The 11,727-nt window shown below is 45.0% G+C and overlaps 1 protein-coding gene across 1 annotated transcript; it reads right to left on the bottom strand.

Moving 5' to 3' along the window:
• Nucleotides 1-7,382: 7,382 nt before the first annotated feature.
• LOC142433243 (melanoma-associated antigen B4-like) lies at nucleotides 7,383-8,381 on the bottom strand. The gene has a single exon (XM_075538328.1). It carries the CDS (start codon nucleotides 8,379-8,381, stop codon nucleotides 7,383-7,385), a length of 999 nt encoding a protein of 332 aa, XP_075394443.1.
• Between the last annotated feature and the right edge of the window lie 3,346 nt (nucleotides 8,382-11,727).

Genomic DNA, 11,727 nt, shown 5'->3' with positions numbered 1-11,727 from the left:
TCAGTATATATTACACTGAAAGAGCTCAAGAAAAACCTTGAGTTACAAGCTTAAAAGATTTTCTAGGCAAGGTGTTGAGGGATGCAAGAAATGTCAATAAAAGATAGAAAGAGTACAGAATCACCGTAGGAAAAAGAACCAGTCGACATTCTACCATTTCAGGAGGAATCATATGAGAAAGATCGGATAGTGAAGAAACAAGCTCAAGCGGAACTGAATGCATGAGCCAAACTCAAGGCTTCAAGAATCTATGGAATGCCAATTGAAATGTTCCACAAGCCAGTAAAGAACTGGAAGCACTCACTTGTCTAGGATATCTGGAAGACAACTACTGGTCCGATGACTGGAAGAGATCCTTGTTTGTTCCCATTCCAAAGGTGGATGACCCAACACAATGCTCAAATAATAGGGAAAAAAATGACAACACACTTGTGCTAGACAGTGTTCTCTAGAGAGACAAAACCAGATTGCTAGTAATTTCCTATATATATTTATAAAGATAGAGATATAACACAAGAAATGAACTGTTAAATTATATACAGATAGAAAAATATATAATACAAGAAATGAACAATTAAATTATAAGGCAGTACAAATGGCTCAGTGCAACTCACTCCCCTGAGAGTGTTGTGAGACACTAGAAGTCCTTTATGTCTTGAGGGCCACCAGTTCTTTCTGTCAAGAGAGCTGGGCTATAGATACACAGGCAGCAAACAGCAAGGCAGGTCACCAAGTGTCAGTCCCGAGCTCCAGAAATGTACATTCCAATTGTGTGGACTTAAAGGGACCTCAACTTACAGTGACACAGTCCACAGGCTAGGGGTCCCGCAGGTAGTATACCCTTTAAATTGAGGCACAGAACAAGCAAGGGAGCCGCACGCTGGTCCAATAATTAAAGAGTGAGAAACAAGAAAGGCGAGGCTCACCGAGCCATTTATCTCTCCGCCTTTCAATTAATCCCACTTGTGTTTATCGGCCAGGCTGGCACAATAAACTAGCGCAACACTCAAGTAAGTGTTTATCTTAAGATCCAACTGCCAGAAGTTCAGGCCAAATTCAGAAGAGTATGCAGAACAGGGGATATCATGGCTGATTTTTACCTATGTTTTATTGACTAAGCAAAGTCATTCAACTATGTGGACCAAAAGAAACTATGAATAACTTTTAGAAGAATAGGATGTTCAAAACAGCTTAGTATGCTCATGAGGAACTCTTACATGGATCAAGAGGCAGCTGTGCAAACAGGGAACATGGTTTAAAATCAGGAAAGGTGTGCAACAGGATGGTATTTTATCACCCAATTGGTCCATTTATATGCTGAGAAAATAATTAGAAAAGCTGGTTTTATTAAGAAATATGTGGCACCAAGTTTGGAGGGTGGCTTAAAAACCTGCAATATAAGATGACACAACATTGCTTGTTGAAATTGAAGAATCCAAGCACTTGCTGATCAAGATCAAGGTATGTAGTATGGATTAAGACACAATGTAAAAAAAACCAAAATATTTACAGCTGGGCCAAGTGCATCATAATAAATAGAGACAAGGTTGAAATTCAAGGATTTTTTTCTTCTTGGATCCACTTATGGAAGGAGCAATCAAGAATACAAAAGGCAATTGGCATTGGATAAATCTGCTGCACAAGACCCTTTTAGAGTATTAAAAAACAAGGATGTTGCCTTGAGCATTAATGTGAGTCTGATACAAGACATGGTATTTTAAATTGCCACATATGTATATGAAAGTTGGGCATTGAATTAGGAAGACAAATCACACTAACAATATGACATCATAGTAATCATGTGACATCACAGTAACACATTATGACATCAGAGAAACAATGTGACTTCACCTTAACTTGATCACATCCTACAAACACTGTGGCCTCCCACTAATATTTTTAAATCATTGTAACTTGGAGACATCATAGAAACTTTGTGACCTCATACTAATATTATGACATCACAGAAACATAGTAGCAGTATCCTAACACTGTGATAACAGCCCACTAACTTGTGACATCATAGAAACCTTGTGACATCACAGTAACTCACTGTGACATCATAACAACAATGTGATACATTAAAATTGTGATATAATCCTGCAATTGTAACAACACACTAATATTGTGAAATCTCCCTAACATTTTGATATCAGACCAACATTATAACATCACAGAAGCAAGATAACATTACACTTTTACTTCTGTGACACCAGAATACTATGACAGCACACTAACATTGTGACTTCAAAGCCCCATTGTAACATCCTAGAAACCTTTTGACGTCCTACAAATATTGTGACCTCACACTAACATTGTGACATCACAATGAAACTATGACATTAAACTATTATTGTAATATCATACTGTCAGTGACATCGCATTGTGACATTCTCACATTGTGACATCATAGGCACTGTGACATCCTATCAGCATAGTGACATCACAGTAACAATGTGACATCTTAGAAATAGTATGGCATTACACGAATGTTGTGACATCACACCAACAATATGACATCATACTAATATGGTGACTCCATAAAACACGGTGTCATAACAATATTGTGAGACCACAGTAGCACATTTTAACATTATATGAACAATTGGACATCACACTAGCATTGTGACTTCCTTCCAACTCTGTGCAATCCTGATGCCCAATGTGGTTTCTAAGGGATTTCCAGACGGAAGGATTGCTGCTGCAGCACACCGGCCTCCTTGACAGCGCTGATCTAGAAACGCATGGGGCTGCTGTGCACGTTCAGCACGGTCCATGAAAAACCTGCGGAAGTCGTTAGAGCACTTCTTAGGCTGCTTTAACATGTGGGGCTCACTGTAGCTGGGACCAGAAATCAACAGGTGTAGCCTTTAGGGGACTCCCTCTGCTCTGGGTCCTCTCAGTTCCCCTTTATGACCCTTGTATCAGTACTTGGCAGAGAATGCCCCCTGCACACCACCATCCTGTTCCCCTGCTTCTCTAAGTGTAATATTCTGAATCAATACCCCCATCTTCCTGAGACACCATAAGACAAAGGGAAGTACCCCTGCAGTCCAAAACCCCTATTAGAGTCATCAATGTTGATGGTTCAGTTGGGCTCTTTCTGTCCGGGCTGCCTTGGAGAGGCCAGTGCTCATTCAGAGCCCTCAGTTTGGTTCTAAGTGGGGTTGAGGGCTTCAGGTTTCTGCGAAGGCCTGGAACACCTGCCTCTGCTGATCTGAAGCCCCTGCTCTCACATCAGGGCTCTAACCAAGCCCCGGCATCCAAAAGAAAAAGGAGAGTCCACAGATGCCTGACTTCCATGCTTGAGTGCCAAGGACCACAAGCAGGAACTCCTGGTTGCTTCTCCATTTCTCTGCTGGGTGATAACCACATTCCTTCCACACAGGCTTCACTGAAACTCCTGTTAGGTCTTGGGTCTCCTCCTCTTGTAGAGTAGGAGCTGGTCCATTAAACCAAAATACCACATCCCTAAGACCATTGGTGCGATTTGGAAAAACTGGGAGATAATTTTTTGGTTGAGTTTGGCTAACCGGTTGTGGAAAAGGCACTTGTAATCCAGATTCTTTCTAAGGTGATTGGCTGCCCAATGTAGAAATTACAAATTTACATTTCTTACTTGTGTTTAATGTTCATCTTCAAAACAATCCATTCTAAGCACTCATAGCAATGTTCATTCTGTCCATAGGAGTCAAGAATTAGACACAACAATGTCTGCATATTAATTTATTCTTTCATAAAACTGATTTTGCTTTTGATGAAACAGTACATTCTTATTGCCTGCATTTGTCCCTTCAGTAAGCAAACATATAAGGTCAAGAGGAACAATGCCAAACAACCAGAGGGGGACACACTGCCAATTCACTTCAGCATTTTATGATGCTGAATTCCCACAAGATATTAGGGGTGAAATTTGCAATTCCGGAAAGTGATCAAAGAGCAAAAAATATATAGTGAGAACAATTACTTAGTTTATTAGAAGAACAAAGCTGTTTTCCAAAGATGAGCATACTATGTTCAGAGCAGTGAAGTCACCTAGATGTTTTGAATATATCAAACACAATGACGATTGTCTAATGAGCCTCCCTCTAAAGGAATGGAATGCCACTCCTCCAGTAAAAAGGTGGTTAAAGATATACAACACTGTTCATGGTTCTCACATGGAAATGAAGAAATTTGCAAGGGAAGATGGCACTCAAGAAGTAATATGAAAAAATCTTAAATCAGTTCCAATTTTGTTTGTCAGTTATTATTTAATACCTTTCATTCACGTGGTAAAAATCTTTCTATAATGTAGTTCCATGTGCCTCTTTTATTGTTCTAACTTAAGTATTAAGTGTGTGGAATAACAAACTTCACATTAGCACATCATTGTGTTTTCTTATACTTAAAACGGACTATGTGGAAGGGAATTAGTTGTTAGATTATTTGAATCCCACCACTGCCTAAGACCCTTCAGGAGGAAACGAGACCCCAAGGCCCAAAGTCCCCTCTCACAGAGATTGTCGATAAGGCCTGGGTAAACACCCTTTGGGGAACAGCAAGATCTTGGCTCAGCAAAGGTCTTCACCTCCCGAGGTCTTTCCAGGGTCAGCTGGAGAATTTGCTGAGCTCCTCCTTTAGATACGTTAGTCCTCAAGGTTCTCATCTACACACTAGTAGGTAAGGCCAAGACTTAAGCATTCTCTAAAGAGTAGGAGTACTACCTGAGGCCATATGCTAACTTCCTGGAGACTCTAGACAGAAGATAAGCGAGATCTTCTTACTGGGTTCTCCTAGGGCATGCAATGGAAGCGGGACAGGGAATGCTTTGCTCTGGGGTGGGTGATCCTCCCAGTCTACCTTTAGTGTTCTCATCTTGATTTCTGACCAATCTGTCACTTTGCTAAACCAGGAGCAGAAGATGAACTTCTCAAACAATAGAACTCATGGTTTTGCAATTCTGTCCCCACAAAGCCAGCTACCAGAAACATCACATAGGGATAATGCAGTTGGTGAGTGTCCAGGAGCACAGGAGATTGATGGTTCTCTAAGGGCCATCAGCAAGGGCAGGACTCTGAACCACACTTTTGGAGATGGTGGTCCATTAACACATTGCTCAAGTTCTGCATCCTGGTCTTTGTCAGAGACGGAGTGAGGTTCCTATGTATACAGATCTCTGTCACCAGTTAAGAACGAGACCACTGCATTCGGGAAAGGCAGGGCCTGAAGCCTGGAGACCCTGCCTGGGGCCTCATTGGAGTAATAGCTAGATAGGAGCTCTGATTAAAGGCTATTTAGGGAATAAATAAGGCTTCTGTACACCTTACTCCATTTACAGTCAAGTCTCCTCTGTCTGCGAACCTAAATCCCCACTTCTGTCCTGTTAAATGCAAGGCTTACCTGCCTGATACCTAGAGTGCCCCAAATGAAAGGGCACAACTTCTGCCTAAAAACTCTGCAGGTGGCTTCTTGGGTAAAATGCTCTGTGGCGCCCCGTGTGATAAGCTCTACTTTTAATTGGAGATTCCCTCATGAGACAATGAATCCTCACCTGGACTCCTGTTAGTGTCCTTGTCCTTCTACAGCTCCTGGACAAGTCCCTACTACACCAGGTCCCTCTCTCCTGTGGGAAAGGAAGGGAGTCTTTAACCTCAGGATTCTGTCTCTGACTGCTACACCCAGGGCTGGAGGACAGGATAGGACAGGGCTTCCTGGGGCCTCCTATCTTCTGCTATAAGTGATTCTCATTAATTTTCAGGGTCCACAGATTGACAGCCTGGGGGGACAGCCAGGAAGGGACCCAATTCTCTTGTAGGACCCTACCACCATCCTCATTAAGGGCAGGCACCTTGATTTTTATCAGCCACTAAAACTCCTATATCAACTACCTTGAAGTGCTCTTCTTAGGCCAAGATACTGAGGTTCGTGACATCTTTGAAGGATAAGGGAGGGAATGCTCAGAAGGCCTGCCCACAACCTTGTCCATGTGGCAGTAGGTGCAGGTGGTCTTTGTGTGATTCCTAGTCTGGGGTATCTTCCTGAGTATTCCAGCCTGGAGGTCTCTCTCTCCCGTGGCCCCTGTTATGTTTCATGAAACCTTTGAGCACATTTTCCACAGGAAAACTTGCAATGAATGAGTCCCTGCTCAAAGAGGGACAGGGCGTTTGAGGTGGTGACCTTGCATTAGAAATCCTCACGCATATTCACTGCACCACCAGGGCTCCTGAGGGATACTCACGGGCACCCATTCTCATGTTCTTTGTCGGAGTGCGCTCTGGTACCCCAGCCCAAGCCAATGAATGAGAACTGGCTTCTTGACAACTCACCTTAGCGGGCATCTTCTTTCCCAGGCTCTCCACAGACATGCAGTGCATGACATGCCCAGTCACAGCATGGCTTCCAGTGCACACGGAGAAAACCAGACGGACTCCAGTCCTGTCCCTGCTGGGGATTTCTCCCTGGTTTGCTCACTCACAGTAAGAACCATCCTTGAGTCCAGGGTCAGGTTCTTAATGTGTGCGTCGTGGCAGTCTCTGTCCCTGAATACCTCACCCATTACCCCCTAACCTTTACCTCACACTGACCCTTTCATCTCCCATCTTTCCTTGAACCATAGGGCTGAATTGAAAATGACTTGACTTTCAGGGATCACAGTGTATCACCACCCCAAACTTCTCTGCTTCAAGTGTGTATACTAGACTGCTCCCATCTGGACCATCCTTGATTTCACCCCTTACATTTGCTTGCACCTTGGTTCACAGAAACTTTCTCACCCTCCCACTTGCTTTTAAATCTAAAAGGACACGGCTGGATCTTCGTTATCAACATCAGAGTGCTTCAAATAGCCAATTTCCAGGGAACAATTGGGATTGGAGGAGTCACCTAACAACGGTGGTGTAATTAATTATTCTTAAATGTCATCTATAATCTTGAACAACTGATGAATTTCCAGATATATGTGTGTATTTGTTTTCTTACAAATAGAAAGGTAGACAGAAATGAACAAAGCAAAATAACAAGTATTTTATTGTGGGGTTCATTCACATTACCAAAACAATCTCAGTTTCAAGCTGAGGTTTTCTTCTTCTAGAAATCTGTACACACCAAAGAAAGACTCAAGGCTTTTCAAGTTGCGTTAGGAAGAGACCAAACCTCATAGTCATACTTCATATAAAGAGAAATATTTGTGGAATGTATCTCATTCATATGCTGAGATCATAAGATAAATGGACATTAAACTTAACACGATATTTGACAACTAGCAAACAACAAAGTACAAATGAAAACAAACACAAGATATTAAGTATAATCTAGTACAATCCCTTGAGCCCAGCCCTTCCACAACTTGAATTCTAAATTGTATTTTGAACCACAGAGTGAGTGAACTGCCTCAGACTTGACTAAGGCTTGGAGGAGCTGCTGGGTGTGGCACTGGAACACGCCCTGGACTTCATAGCACGACTGGCTCTGGCTGCAACTCGGGCTCTGACTCTCATTTCCTCCTCTCTCAAAGCTGCTTCATACTGAAGCGGGAAGTCAGACAGGTTTGTACCAGTGAGCTTGGCATAAAACTCCAGGGCTTTCATCTTGCTGGTTACAGCATGGGCCCTGGGGCCCCACAGCAATTCAATGCGTGGGGGATCACTACAGGGCACCTGCACGTACTCCAGGTACTTTTCCTGAACCAAATCTTTGGTAATTAGTTGCCTGGGGTCCCCAAATATAAAGTGCTTCTCCCCATCATACACGGCCAACCTATGCAAGTATTCCCACATCTCTTCCTCAGTGGCCCGGCCTCCCTTTACATAGATCAAGGACAGGAGAGCCATCAGGAGACCGTACCTGGGAAACTCCCTGTCACCATCACCATCCAGAATCCCTTCATCCTCGGTGAAGTAGAGTTTGCGGAGGAGGACATAGGTTTGGGTGACGGGGTCCATTTCCTTCAGGTCAAGACAAAATACCAGCTCCAACATTTTAGATGCAAAATTCATGATGTCAGAGAAAGACTCCCTGTTCTTTCTACCAATAACTTTCACTATTTCCGCCTTTGTAATGGGCTCTTTCTTTCTATATTTATTCAGCAGGAACAGTAACAGCAAAGCCACCAGCCCAGTCCTCAGGGCTTTTTGAGCGCTGTCAGTGGGGGGTGGCACCACAGAAGAACGTGGCCTTCCTTTATGGTGGCCCTTGGCAGCATCGCCTGCAGCAGCAGTGGTGGAGGACTGGTCTCCCAGGGGCCCCTGGGAAACAGGAACATCAGGAGAGCTCTGGGCAGTTTCCCCAAGAGCAGCAGAGGAGGAGAGGGCAGACCCTTCCCCCTGTGCATGGCAGGTGTCACTTCGGACCTGGCGACGCTTCTCACGGGCACGGAGCTTACTCTTCTGACCACGAGGCATGGTGACTGTCTTCAAGGACACCAGGGAGGAGTGTGGGTGGGCACGTGACAGCACCCACTGAGGAGGGAGGCTGAGAGAGACTCGGCCTCCAGCAGGCAAGCACCAGCCTCCTGATCGGGTCAGCCCAGGGTCTGAGAAGCCTGTGGGGGGAGGGGGTGAATATTAGGCTGCGTGTGCCAGCCTTGCCCAGTGATCCCCGCGGGGAAGGCCGGGGATAGAAGGAGATGTGGGTTTCCGCCCTCCTCTCCTCAGAGACCATTTGGATTCAGGGCTGATGCTCTGTGCGCCAGACTGAAGGCCGCATCTAACTCGGGGTGAGTCAGGGGACGGTAGCATGAGAGCTTCACACTGGAGAACAGGGCGGCTTCTGTTTGGATTCACTTGGTGGAGAGCCGCCTGGCTCAGGAGTGCGGTGGACCCTCTCTAAACCCCAGGAAACCCTGGTTCGCCTCCCTCCTCAGGACAAGGGCCGCTCCTTTAAACGACGTCTGAAGACCCAGCTCAGGAGACGTCCCATGTCACGGTGGGTTGGGGACTGGGAACCTGGCGGGGGGACAGTGACTTAGTAAGGCCTAGAGGAGGTCTGGATTACATAGATGGTCCCTCTGCGTGAGGTTGGGCCCCTTACCTGGCCTCCAGAGCACACCTGCGACTCCTAGTTTGAGACCAGACACGCCTCGAAGAAGAAACAGTCACCTCTCCTGCTCTTGGGCGGTAACGTTGCTTTTGAAGTGCGTCACTTCCGGCTAAAGGACGTGGGGGTCCTCAAAGGGCAACGCCTTAGAGGAACCTCCGAGGGCCGACATCAGGGGCGCGTCTCTTGGGATCGTGATCATTTGGACCCCTTTTTCCCTGAGGGTTTCCAAGGGTCGTCACCTCAATCTCTATCTCACCCTGGGAGTCCTATGTGCAGCCTGAAATCAGACTCAAGTGTCCCTCCCTTCGTGGAGACCCTAGAAGGGGCTTCAGGCCTGTGCGGCCCGGGATCATGGGAGCGACTGCGGTTTACATTCCGGGCAGAGCCTCCCTGAGGGCTAGACCGTCTGACGCCGCCCCAACACACACCTTTTGCACTCGGAGTCTGGACTCACATAACTTGGGGATGAGACAAACCCCTCGATGGAACTGGGGAGCACCCTTTAGACAAAGCTCTTTCTTCTCTGATATAAATGAGGGATACTTCAGATGAGAGCTCTCTGCCTGCTTCCAACTGGGATTCAATCAGAGTCATTTCATTTGTTGGCCCTGAGGCTAGAGAAGAGTTAATGGAAGCCCCATTTGCACAATAATTTTCCATTGTGCTGGGACTCTCAAGGTTGGCAGTTTGAAGCCACTGCAAGGCTCTGAGCAAGATAGACCTGACTTTCCAATCTCGTCAACAAACGCAGTCTCTGAATCTCACAGGGGCACTTCTAATATGACCCAGCGCATCACTATGAGTCCTTAGTACCCCAATGGCAGTGATGTTTTTTGTTTTCTGCTTTCTCTTATTTTGTTCTGGTCAGGTGATTGAGGGTTCTGTCAAATGACAGTCCTCCCTTTGACTCTTGTGAGGTCTATTCCTGTGGATGAACCAGGACAGCTCCCTCCATCTTTCCACTGTTCCTCCCTGTTAGACTAAAGTCCTTGCCCCTCAGGAACCGGACAAAAGGACATAAAGGTGAAGCTCAGGCTGACGACAGCCCTGGTGGACTGTGATTGCCTATGACATAGGGACTTCAAGGCTGGGGTTCAAACCTGCCAGAAACTCTTTTGGTCAAAGAGGCTGTCTGATGTGATAAAGTTTTACTTTCTCACAAATCCTATAAAGGGTTTTATGAGTCACAAATGACAGGATGAAGGGACATTCTAACAGCTAATGCTGCTGGGACCTCCCAGGACTGAGAAAAGGGCTGGTGCACTGTGAGGGACCACTTGTTTGGCTTATCCCTAAAAAAAAAATACTGAGGGAGAATCTTCATATTCTCTTCTGTGTAGCACCTAGGTATCTCTCTGCATACCAGAATCTGAGGGGCCTGCTTGTTCTGACAGCTCTGAGCTTTGCCTCACCATTCTGGCAGGATGGCAGCGTTGGAGGGATGGAAGTGTTCACTGGATGATGTTATCACTGTTTTCATTCAGGGTTCCCAAATTGAAACCTGACCATTCTTGGAATGTATTCTGTTCTTCCTGAGTAGGGTCCTCAGGGAGCATGCTCTGGAATCAGGATTGTTCTTTGAATATTTGTTCACAGTTCTTCGGGGCCTCACAGGAATGACAACAGTGATGAGTGTCTCTGGGCCACACATGATTTATCTGCCTTTTGACTCCTTCTCATTTAGGGTTATCACCTTGATATCTACCTATTTATGCAAATGATGGCATGTTGTCCTTTTTAAAATTAATCTTGGATATACATTCACAGTATATATGTCCTCTGGTGAGATGAAAGCTATTTACATACACTGAATGTCTGCCCATATAGGATAGTTGATATCGGAATCTGAGAAACCTATATCTGCTTACCAGAGGGGCCCCACTTAGGCGAGTCCTTCATGTCACTAAGTGATCTGTTTCATAAAGGAGAGGACGCTAGACTGAACACCATGACAGACTTTGTAATTCTCAAATCCAGTGCAAGTGTCCTATTTGCGTCACCCCTGTGTAATAGTATGCTTATCTCCCCAGTCTCTGTGGAGGGCCTTATCTTGGCTCCCTTCACTTAGGTAAATGGCTTTCTGAGATATGTCCCATTCCTCTAACTCATGAGAAATTTCTCTCTTGGCATCAGTGCCAAGAATGTGTCCTTGTGCCACGTGCAATATGACATGAATTGGGAAACCTGAAGCACAAGACAAAGGCTCCAACATATCTACTAACCTGAAACAGACAAACACCGAAAAATGCCAAAGACACAAATAGAGAAATAAAAGACCGGTTCCTCACTGATGCCAGTTAGAAACATTTTGGGGCTACACTATGTAAGTCTGGTAGCATGATTTATACTGATTCCAACCCTGATGATGAACTGCCACATGCTCATGATCATCAGAGATATCTGGAAGGAATCAAATATACAGGTTGGAAGAAAGAACATGTTATATCTCAGTTTGGGGAAGGAAAATTCATATTAGTCTTGCCACATTATCTAAATTATGCTATCAGAAAGGTAGAAGATGTTTAAGAAGAACTTGTGGGTAATGAATCAGGATTCCATCAAGTTACTTCCAAATGTCCAAACAAGCCCACAATTTTTCTCTTTATATCTGATGAAAAGAAAGTAGTCCGATGGTGAATTGCAGAGCCTATAAAACAGGCTTTCCATGTCCATCTGAAATAAGTAACCCAGAATCCTCAAGCTCTAAGG

The sequence above is a fragment of the Tenrec ecaudatus genome, chromosome X (assembly GCF_050624435.1).
Source record: "Tenrec ecaudatus isolate mTenEca1 chromosome X, mTenEca1.hap1, whole genome shotgun sequence".
Classification (NCBI taxonomy): domain Eukaryota; kingdom Metazoa; phylum Chordata; class Mammalia; order Afrosoricida; family Tenrecidae; genus Tenrec; species Tenrec ecaudatus.
The sequence above is the reverse complement of the archived record's forward strand: the minus strand, read 5'-3'. Positions and strand labels throughout refer to the sequence as shown.

Bases quoted from the DNA above. Each gene is read 5' to 3' on its own strand.
- LOC142433243 (XM_075538328.1), bottom strand. From the start codon at position 8,381: ATGCCTCGTGGTCAGAAGAGTAAGCTCCGTGCCCGTGAGAAGCGTCGC.